Source organism: Scleropages formosus, chromosome 19 (assembly GCF_900964775.1).
Source record: "Scleropages formosus chromosome 19, fSclFor1.1, whole genome shotgun sequence".
Classification (NCBI taxonomy): Eukaryota; Metazoa; Chordata; class Actinopteri; order Osteoglossiformes; family Osteoglossidae; genus Scleropages; species Scleropages formosus.
The window spans coordinates 15084141-15095583 of NC_041824.1; the positions used below are offsets into that span (position 1 = coordinate 15084141).

At 46.3% G+C, this 11443-nt stretch overlaps 1 protein-coding gene across 1 annotated transcript in view; it reads left to right on the forward strand.

The window, feature by feature from the left end:
- The window catches only part of plxna2 (plexin A2), a 163442-nt gene extending 152310 nt beyond the window's left edge, over positions 1 to 11132 (forward strand). The window contains exons 27-32 of the mRNA XM_018760798.2: positions 4209 to 4308; positions 7391 to 7581; positions 7969 to 8138; positions 8519 to 8731; positions 9360 to 9510; positions 10898 to 11132. Coding sequence (XP_018616314.1) covers positions 4209 to 4308; positions 7391 to 7581; positions 7969 to 8138; positions 8519 to 8731; positions 9360 to 9510; positions 10898 to 10993 — 921 coding nt within the window. The 3' untranslated portion in view covers positions 10994 to 11132. The remainder of the gene's footprint in view (positions 1 to 4208; positions 4309 to 7390; positions 7582 to 7968; positions 8139 to 8518; positions 8732 to 9359; positions 9511 to 10897) is intronic.
- The last annotated feature ends 311 nt before the right edge of the window (positions 11133 to 11443 follow it).

An 11443-nucleotide genomic window follows, 5' to 3' on the forward strand; every position in this document is an offset into this window, starting at 1 on the left:
AATTCATGAGCGTCAATCGGCGCATCAGTCTACGAAACCACATCCTGCTGGCACACTAGCTGGTCACCATCCAAAGGCAGAAGAGCAACAAACAGCTCAGCACCAAAAATCGCTGTCACCGGGAGAAAGGTGCCGGAGCAGAGTAAGCACCAAGGAAACCGAGGGAGGGAGACTGAAATATGCAGAGTTAATGGCGAAAACCGAAAGGTGCCCTGTGACTGTGAATTCTCACCTGCAGGAGACCGGTAGCGCACTGCATGGCATTAAAATTTATACTTTTCCCAACTACTGTGGCAGCCATCTTATTTATTCTCTCGACCATAATAAAAAATGACGTGTTGTATAGATATGCTAATTTCCACCCTTTTTCCCCAAAAAACATAACTGGACCATTGGTGCATGAGCATTATATCTTAATTCAATCACTTTTGCGATACAGCCCAATGATTGAATGAATCTCTAAAGACATTAATCCTGGTCAGTGGAATAAAGATATGAAATATTGAGTGTTGTACCTGGACCGATTTTATCTCCCTGTGTTGATTAGTCTCTTGACTTGTCAAGGATTCTTTCATCTGCCCAGCTCTTTTTCTATGCCCTCCTTGTACTGCCCCCCCCCCCCCCAGCACCTCCCCCCTCACCTTACTTTGTTATCTCCGGAGGTGAGGCTGTTAACCTTGTAGCCAATGAATGGCATTATGGACGGATCCGGGACCATCTCTGGGGGCCTCCATGGGCCCAGATGTTAGATTCAATGAATTTACAATTTCAAGGCTTGAGTGGTATGGGAGATAGGCAAAGCAGATTAGAAATTTAAATAAAGTATGTGTACGCACATGTGTAGTAGGTAGGGTCTGCAAGGTAAGACCACTGGTCCAGTGAGATGAGTAGATGTGTCCTGCCCATTGACTGCCAGCTGGAGAGAAAGGCACTGCTGGTGAAGACTAACAAACGTATCATCTTGAATGTATTATAGAGCAGGTACCAGAATAAATTTTTATTGCACATTGTAAATGCAACAGTGATAACAACTGGACTGGAGGGTTTTAGCACACACCATCGGGGTCTAGACATAGGCAAGAAGGAATTGTCTGTCTTTGGGCCTTTGTATGACAGTGTTCAACTCACATCCAAGTGGGTGAGTGATAAAAGCATGTAAAGAAAGCTGAACTTCCCAGGTTGGAGGTCAGAGGTCAGAGCTGTACTTTGGGGGTGGGGCTGGTGATGGACAGTGCTAAGATTGCATTTCAATGACTCTACTTTTCTTCCAGTTTCAAAGTTTGAAGTAAGAAGTTCTGCACTCTGTAGAGCTACAACAGGGTCAACCGTTCTGTAAATTTATTGCACACAGCCTGGGACCAGAAAACCTTTTCCTGCTGATAAGCAATTAGTATGAATGTGTATTTATGGAAAACTTATGTAAAAAATACCTTTTTTAGTCTTTCAGTTACAAAAACCAGGAAAAAGAAACAGAGCAGAGATGTACTGCTTAGTCTTTAACTACAGAAATATAGCTACACAGTAGCTCGATGAGATGAGCGGACTTTGGATGGATAACAGAGGAACACAAAGGTATACAAGGTTAGGTAAACATTTTTCTGTAGCCTACAACTGCTCAATTACCATAATATAAACTGCTTCTGAAGAACACAGCCACACGACAGCGACAAACTAATTATTGTTATGCATAGCTCTTTGTGTAATTGTTCAGTCTAACATTGTTCAGACATGCAAAACAAGTACTTCATGAAATAAGCAGTCCTTGGTGTCTCTAAATAACCCTTCTGCATATTTGCCTGGCCATGTGTTAACAAGAGCTGTTGGTTAAGGGTTATTTTATGGGAGTCTGGTTGCTAGGGTTGGAACACCAGTTGCTAAGGGTCTTTCACAGTGCAAGAGTGTCTCATACCACTTCTCAACACGTACTACAGCTTTCACTGCAGCTTCCACAGCGGGCGTCAGATCCCGCCAAATTAACACAGCTTTCTGTCCTAGCGCTTGCGGAACTACGCCACTGGGTGCCCGGGAGCATTTGCAGCGCTCAACCTTGATAGCCATCAGCATCCCAAAGATCTGGAGCATTATCTCAAGCAGAGCCAGGCCTTACCCACACTTTGTGTGGATTATTCTGGAAGGGCACATGCACCTGTGTTAGTCATTAGAAATCTTTATTCTTGCACCTGCCTCCCTTTCAGGTGGAGCCTTGCAAGGAGGATGAAAGGAGTGGGGATACAGATGGAGGAGGGCAGGTTGAGCTCAGAAGGCGGTACATAGTCCTTCTCTAGATTTACCGTAGGCTTCATGTTCTCAAGCCTTGTGCAGGCCATAAACATCTCAGAGTGGAGAGTGGTGGGTGTATGGAAGACAGATTTTCAGGTGTCTCCCTGGGGCAGCCATTACTACCCAAGATCCCAGTCAGGCAGAGCTGCTACCCATGTAATGAAATGACTCTGGGGGTCTTTGGCACTCATCTGAAGGTTTTACAGGAAAGGAGGGCCCTTCTTTTGAAGAGCAAGGTTGACAGACCAGTTGCTGAGGATACTTGACAAGACATCTTTGAACACATCTGCATCTTTTCTGCACGCCTTCACACACAGCACGGCCTTACATGCTCCATGCCTCCTGCTCTTGGGTAAAACTCTGGTCTCGAATGCGTTGCGGGAGTTTAGGAGCTCTAACTCTGCAGTGTGCTGTCCTCACGAGAGCTGCTGCGCACAGAGCGTAAAAGCTGTTGTGTGTATGTCTTTGCACTCCACTCAGCATTGGCCCCAACAATCTGTTTTTGCAGGAGATTGTAATGGTGGAGGGCGAGACAGAGAGTCATTTTAAAAACGCATTTACTCAGGCACGGCTTTAAAAACACACGCAGAGTCGCACCATCGGATTAGCATTTCTCTGTTCTGCCAGTTGTCTGCATTAATACGGCGATGCGCTATGGCCTTTGTACCGCTGGTACCGCGTACCCTCGGCAGAGCAACCCCAGGGAGGAAAATAGATAGTGCTGGCAGAGCTTGGATTAAATGTGGAGGGAAACTAAATGCCGAGATGGTGAAAGGAGGAAAGGAACCATTCATAATATTAATGTTGAATTTTTTTTTTTTTTTGGAAAAATGCAAACCCAGGGTGTCGAGGTTCATTAAGCAGAGCGAGAGCAGGGATGGAGCGGGGACAGAAGCGCAGCAGGATGCTTTTTGGGGAGGTTCTGTTTTCATGTGAGGATCTCGGGTTAATTTTATTCCTTTTTTGGAGGTTTGAAAATGACCTCCCCCTGACATACGTACACACATCTCCTGCTCTTTCTTCCGCCCCCACCCTTCTCCCCTCTCAGCTGGTATAGATCACTAAGGGAGATCAGAGAGCCTGAAAATTGCCTGAAAGAAGCAGATGCAATAAAGCAGAAATGGAGGGTTGGTGCTTAAACAGCGAGAAGCCTCAGCCCGTTGCTCCTCTGTGGAGGAGTCGCAATCTCAGAGCCGGCAACCAGACAGTAGGACATCAGTGGCATGCGGCAGACGCTCCAATGGGAGGCCCCCCACCTAGAGCATTTCTCTCCGGTTCTGCTGCCATCCCCCAAAAGGCCTACTTGTTTCTGCAACAGTTCCAGAGTGGTGAGAATGACAATGAGCAGCAGCTGACTGGCGGGGCCCCAAACAGACGCTCAATGTAATGCCTTTGTGAGAGACAAACCAAAGAGTCTCAGAATGAACCATCTGTTAAGGGGAGAGCACTTCTCAGAGTATTTGAGGGCGCTGTTTAGAGGTGCAGGCAGTGATTATGATTCTCTTGCAAAAGGGTATCGGGTGAGAGGTGAAATCATCATCATCATCATCATATCCTGTTTATTACTTATGTCAGGGCCAGGATGATGGCCATGTTACTGCATCCTACTTGGCTTTATATTATTACCATTATCATTATTACTGCTAGTTGTGGTTCAATACCCTGCAGTTGTAATGTAGCAGAACAACCACTGAAACCAGCTTAAACCAGAAATCTCAAAGCTAACAATTTTATGTCCTTAACCATAATGCTACCCAATTTACATCTATATATTCATATTTCTCTAGCCGTGCTTCCTAAACCTTTGAGTACGTGAGCTAGAGAAGATGATGGTGAAATGCCCTAAGGCAGCAACTCGCCTATTAGCATGACAGGAGAGCAGTAGTGACAACCATTTGCCCCTTTTTCTTATCCCTGGACTCCCACAGGTGTCAGACCGATGCGTGGTGGCGCTGGTGCCCAAGCAGACATCTTCCTACAACATCCCCCCATCGGCCAGCATCTCCCGCACTTCCATCAGCAGATATGGTGAGTCTCCTCCCTTTGAAGGATAGAACTTGGAAATGCATGATCTGAACCATTCCCTGCCAGTTCCTCTTCCATCTCAGACTGACACAAGGTCAGTGTGCTCTTGGCTCCTTATCTCAGTCTCTTATATGCCAGGAACATCTTTAGTATGAGGTTTTATGCCATCATGAATCGTAGGGGTTTGGAACAATCTCCTGAATATATACATTGTATAAATGCATCAGTTGCTAGGGATCTTTTTTTAATCCTAGTTATCTTTGGTCTCATTGTGATGTACTGCATACCTTGTCTGAATGATGTTTCATGTCATATTCTGTGTTCACTTTGTCTCATGTACCTCTGTGGGAATTCACTCTCCCTTAGTTCAGGGCTACTGGTAGAAGGATGTGGGTTTCTGCAATAAGAACTCGATGTGAGTCTGTTCTTCCCCCAAGGGGTCCAGCGTCATGGTTGACCATGGTGACCTGTTTGTTTTTGTTTTTTACTTATTTTTTTGTCCCCAGCACTGGTGAAAGCTTTCTTTTTCCTCCTCCATGCTGTTCATGCATAGGGTTGATTGTCAGAGCCGGATTGTAATGGGCAGTTTCTGTAAAAGGCTAAATCTGTAATGGGCTCATCTTATAACAAGCTGATACTATAATGACCTGATAGTTTAACTTGCTGATGCTGAAATGAGCTGTTGTCATAATAAGCTGTCACAGTAATGAGCTGTTACTGTAATGACCTGACACTGTAACGAACTGATGTTATAATGACCTGTGACTGTAACAAGTTGACACTGTAATGAAATGATGCTGTCATGACCTGTGACTGTAACGAGCTGACACTGTAAAAAATCTGGTACTGTTACAAGCTGACACCACCTAGCTGATGCTGTAACAACTAGTTTATGTAATGAGTTGTCACCTTAACAAGCTGTTGGTGTAATAAGCTGATGCAGTAATGACTTGTAACGCTCTACACTGTGATGGACTGACACGGCAGCGAGCTGATGCTGTCAGGGAATAACACTATAATGGCCTGATTCTGTAACGAGCTGTCACTATAACATCCTGACATGACAACAGTTTGTTGTAACAGGCTGTCACTATATCAGCCTCGATCTGTAACGAGCTGTTACTGTAATGTGCTGTCATTGTACTGAGGTAACCCTGTAACAAGATAATCCTATAATGGGCTGTCACTGTAACAAGATGATCCTGTAAAACGAGCTGTCAGTGTAACGAAGTGATCTGGCAACTGGCTGTCAGTGTAACAAGGTAATCCTGTAACAAGCTGTCACTGTACTGCGATGATTGTGTAACGAGCCATCAGTGTAACAAGATTATGCGGTTACGGGTTGTCGCTGGGAGCTGGGGCAGTAATACATGCTATTTCCCTCCTTAAGGAACACCCATTGAGTGCTCCACAGGCCTCCCATCTGCTCCGGCTCATTCCCATCCGGCCTGGCTGAAGGCAGCCTTTGCTGCTAATTATTTGTTGCCAATTGTACTTCACACCAGCACAAGCTGTTGAAAGATCACTGCCATCCTGCCACAGTCTCAGGACGGTGCACGTCTGCAAACTGGCACGTGCCTGGGAAAAATAACCACAGACAGACTTGTTGCCCGTGCTCAACCCCAGGCGGCACTTCTTGCGAGAGAAGTGGTCCAACATAGCAGAAATCGATTTTTGTTGATTTCCTTATTTAGATCCATTCATTGTAATCAATGCTCACCACAAAAGAAATATAAGCTTGTCGATGATTCTCTTAAAGTGTTTCTCCAACCCTTCCTGAAGCATGTGAAGGCCTGTGACGATGTCATAACCGCTCAGGTGATTGGCCAAGAATGGCTGAGGTACATGTGGATACCCTGCAGACCAGTCCACACTGGCTCGATATGTGATGCTTAGATTCATTTCAGCAAATGGGTGCCTTTATCTACACCTCTTCATCTGTCTTGAACTGCACTTTTGTTTACTGAGTCATATGCTGGTTTAAAAAATTCTGAATTAATAAATGTAATGCAGTGCGTTGCTTTGGTTAGACTCGGCCACACTGGCAGACAGAAAACAGGCATCGCATTCAGAGCTGTAGAAATAGAGCTAACTGAGCCAGTTGCGGAGGAGGCAAGGGGCCAGTGACAGGTCGGTGGCTTAAGCTGGATTTCCAGCCCAAATCTCCCCAGCCCTCCTCCACTACTTCAAGCTCATTTCCCTGGAGCCCGGCCCCTGATTTGGTCGCCTTTGAAAATCCCCGCGAAAGCAGCCAGTCGCCGGTGCATGCATGCTATTCCCACCCCACTAGTACCTTTGAAGCCAGGTGAGACCGTGCCTCCCTGATCCCCGCTCCCACGAGCACTCTCCAGCTCCAAGAAACACAAACTAATTGGCGAGAGCAAGGAGCAGCTCCATTTTCTTAGGAAGACTCCTTCTTCTCATCCTGGCAGAGGGCTAGAGGAGGCGGAGGAGAAGTACTCACTTATTATGGACCTTTTGATGTATTGGTTAGGGCTGCAACGGAGATGCTTTACATGTTGGCTGCACAATGGTGCCTGGAAAAAGGCATTTATTCATTCTTTTGAAAGCAGATGAGCAGAGACACATTTCAATCTGCGTGAGGGATGGTAGGGAGTGCGCTCTCGACAGAGAGCAGAGGGCCCGGCTGCCATTGATTTGGGTTTAATGAAATATTTGCAAAGTGCCTGAGTCTTTTCCATCCATCTTGTGAAAGGCGCCCTGGAACTCGCGGGGCTTGACTCAGTAGGATGGTGGTACGTTTCTTTTTTCACAACCTCATCACAGCCTCCTAACATAACCATTATCAACCTCTGCAGTTTAGTTATGTGGTGCGGCTAATTTGGAATAATTCCCCGTTCGGTAGGCCACATTAGAGGAGGAGGCCAGGGGCCACAGTTTTGAAATAAGCTCCTGAGGATTGAATGTAATATGATGTGTGACTCTGTGCAGCAACAGGCTACTTCCATGTGTGAGGCACTAGGGGTCTTCTGAGACACTTTTGTTTCCAGTGGTTGGGTATCTTGAGAATTTCCCCTCTCTTGGCTCCTTGTAAACTCCTGCCACTCTTTTTCAACCCTGACAGATTCCTCCTTCCGGTACACAGGCAGCCCCGACAGCCTGCGCTCCCGCGCTCCCATGATCACACCTGACCTGGAGAGTGGAGTGAAGGTCTGGCACCTGGTCAAGAACCACGAGCATGGTGACCAGAAGGAAGGTGACCGTGGAAGCAAGATGGTGTCAGAGATATACCTGACCCGCTTGCTGGCCACCAAGGTAATGATGCAGTACTGTTCCTGACTGACATGAGTTAAGAGATGTTTCTTTATGGCATTGTGAGTAAATCAGTTGAGAGGGACAAATGATGCACTCAACTTGTATAGAAATATAGAAATAAAGAAATAAAGGGCTTGGGTGCTTAAAACCTCCTGTTGTATGTAAGATTTTGGCGTAATGACAGGAGAGCACACTCAAGCTTACCAAAAGATGTTTTATTTTTTGGGAACAGACGTGTTTTCGCAGGAAGTCTTCGTCAGCGAGTTAATAAAAGGGCTGTGATGTCGTGAGCTCTAAACTGTGCCATCTAGACCCAGTGGTATGATCGCTTGGTCTGTGTTTTGTGTACGTCCTGACTGACCATGTCGGTCTTCACCCTGCCCCCAGGGCACACTGCAGAAGTTTGTGGACGACCTGTTTGAGACACTCTTCAGCACGGTTCATCGAGGTAGTGCTCTCCCTCTCGCTATCAAGTACATGTTTGATTTCCTGGATGAGCAGGCCGACCGACATGGCATCCATGACATGGATGTGCGTCACACATGGAAGAGCAACTGGTAAGCACCTGTGTGCCCCACCTCTCCCCCTCTGGCATTGAGAACTCACACATGTCACTTTAAGAGTTCAGTAGACATTTTCAGGCTGTTTTTCTGGATCAGTATAACACCCATAGATATTAAAATATCTCCTTTTGCAAAATGAATTACTAATCATTACTAAACTGCCCAGAGTGACTTTTTTGGTACTTCCTTGTTCATACTAATGCTTTGTAGTGACAGCATGACGGCATCAGTGCCAGGTCTTTACCGTGTAATGAGAAGTCTGTTACTTTACACATTATCTTGGCCTGACAGTGTTGATGCCAGACTGACACAGTGCCCAATGACAAACAAGGATGTTTCGGACATCTGTCTTTGTTTGATACCTGTCTCCATAGCCTCCCACTGCGCTTCTGGGTGAATGTGATCAAGAACCCGCAGTTTGTCTTCGACATCCACAAAAGCAGCATAACGGATGCCTGCCTGTCAGTAGTGGCCCAGACCTTCATGGACTCCTGCTCTACCTCAGAACACCGGTTGGGCAAGGACTCACCATCCAACAAACTGCTCTACGCTAAGGATATCCCGAACTACAAGAGCTGGGTGGAGAGGTGGGTCGCCCCCCTTCCCAACACAAGTCAGGAATCAAACGGGTTTGCTTGTCTTTGCGTGCCTTTGCGTGCATTTTTCCCACCCTTCCCCCAGTGTCGCGATCCAAAGACAAGAGCAAGACAAGTAAAAGAAAGCCTGTTCAAAGGCTTGTCACTGTGTGTGTGTTTTAAAAGCACACAGTTTGGGTTTCTTCCATCATTGCTGAGAGTGATTTCAGACATTGCTACGACGTACATTCCAAAGCCTTGCTGAACAAGCCATAAATAAGAGACAGACAGTTGTTTGGAAGGTCGCATTCTTGAGAGCTACTCCTGTCTCCTGTTTTATTTTTTTTTGTTATTGATCTTTCTTTTTCTTCGATCAGACTTGTAGACAGGTATCCTTTGCACCCTGTTTAAACCTTTATATGGGACTGAAGGAGATGTATACCGCAGGTCCACATGAGCCCATTTATAACATCACAAATTACATCCAACAACCCATTTTGAAATCTCTGTAATTGGGAGGCAGCAATTTGAATAGCTGGATTTAGCAGGCAGCCTCTTTTGAAATGACTGTAAAGAGTAGTTGTACCCGATTTGATGATGTGGACTTAAACTCAATGTCCTGTTCCCCCTTATACCCCAGGTACTATGCCGACATCAGTCGGCTGCCCGCCATCAGTGACCAGGACATGAATGCCTACCTGGCAGAGCAGGCCCGCCTGCACTCGAGCGAGTTCAACATGCTAAGTGCACTCAATGAGATATACTCCTATGTCAGCAAGTACAGCCAGGAGGTGAGAAACCGAACCACTGACCACTGAGCTATGACCTGCTAAATGTGTCTGGACAGAGCTTTGTTTGAAACTCCTTCTTGCACTACATACTATGGGGTATGCTGTGTTGTTATTTCCAAGGGCTGGTCATATGGCAGCTAAAGCTTCTTTAACAACTGCACAATAAACATAATTTTAATGGTAAGCAATATCTTTTTCAAAATAAATTAATGGTTAGCACTTTACTTGATCTGATTAATAACCTGAAAATGTTCTGTCAGATTAGTAAGCTTTGTAGTTTGGCATTTATCACAGTTGAGATAAAAACTGAAAGATTTTTCTGTTGTCTGCTGGCTGACAAAACATAAGATTAGGGAGGGCCTGGAGCTTGGGAACATAGTGCATGCATTGCAATGATAGCGAGATGGCTGTGGGCCAGTGGCACACTTCCCCTACAAACAAGTCCACTGCCAAACTGAGGTGGGATCAGTTTATGGCAGAGACACAGGATAGAGAGGGCTGCTGTAGGATGCCCTCCATGGGCCCAGTCCCATCCAGTTGACCTTTAAATTATATCACATGTGACATGCTGGGGGAAGCTTCTCACCTTTTACATAACAATACTCATGCACACCCACCACCTCCTCTTGCCACGTCATCAGTAGGTGAACCCTCTACCCCCGACAGTCCTCCAGTGCGCAATTTTGCGGAATAAGTGTGGCAGAGAGAACCCTGCACCCGAGCCCATAGGTAACAGGGTGAGGTGTTCAACCACAATGAGACCTTCCTTCTAATACCATCAGTGAATTCCATCAGAAAAGCATTCTGCGCACTCACTGTCTGCAGAGACACCATCAAGTTAACAACCGTCTTCGTCTTCCTTGACTGATGTCAGGATAAAGAACTTTCTATTGACTTTTTGACACCACCTATATTGATCTCATTTCTTTCTCTTGTTGTTTGATAGTCGCATGGTAAAAAAAGCACAAATGTGAGCGGAGATGTCACACAATCATAAAATCTAATACTTCAGACACAATATTAGAGAAGATAAAGGAGTCACAGCTTTCCCTTTGAACACGACTTGACAAATGTCACGGTTATATGAGAAACAAAGCCCGGATTGTGCGTCGGAGGTGCATTGCCACGGGCGTGACTTATCAATGTTGTGGCTGCCTCCTTGACACTGATTACATTTCCTTCTGTAACTGTACCTCCTCAAAACAGTGATCTTACCACATCAACCATCACGCTGAGGTCTGCGTATAGTGCCGTTTCTTATCGACACATAGCAGATGGTGATACGGAATCTGCCCAAGGGGGAGGGAGGGCAGGAGCTTTGCTTTCCCCTTTGTACTGCCTGTACACTGGACTTGACCGGGTGTGTGATTCTTGTCTCTCTCGGTAGATCACGACAGCACTGGAACAGGATGAGCAGGCCAGGAAGCAGCGGCTGGCATACAAGGTGGAGCAGCTGATCAGCGCCATGTCCTTAGAGAGCTGAGTTGAGCGTGGGGAAGAGGTCGTTGGACCACAGGAAGGAGAGGACTGGCCACCCTTGCCTGAGTCCCGGCAGGAAGCGTTGCCGGCTCATTTTTAATGAAAAACCTAACAATAACACTTTCTTTTTAAAGGGTGTCTCAGCCAGGCTGTGCAGCTGTCAGGTCATCGAGGCTTCGGGGACCAGGGGTGCATCATAGATTTGGCTTGGGGGTTACAAAATAGCTGACAGATGTTTTGAGAGGTACAGTGGCTTCTCTGCTACATGGATGTTTTGTTTACCAGACACCTTGGTACGTTGCCACGGTGATGGGAGGAGATTCAAGCTGTGATTGGACAGCCAGACCTGGAGACAACGGAGCCACACCTCAAAAGGAATGGGAGAGAGGACAGGGTTGGGGCGTCCTCACGTAGCCTCGTGTTCAGCTCCTGAGTTGCAGACACCAAGGGTGCT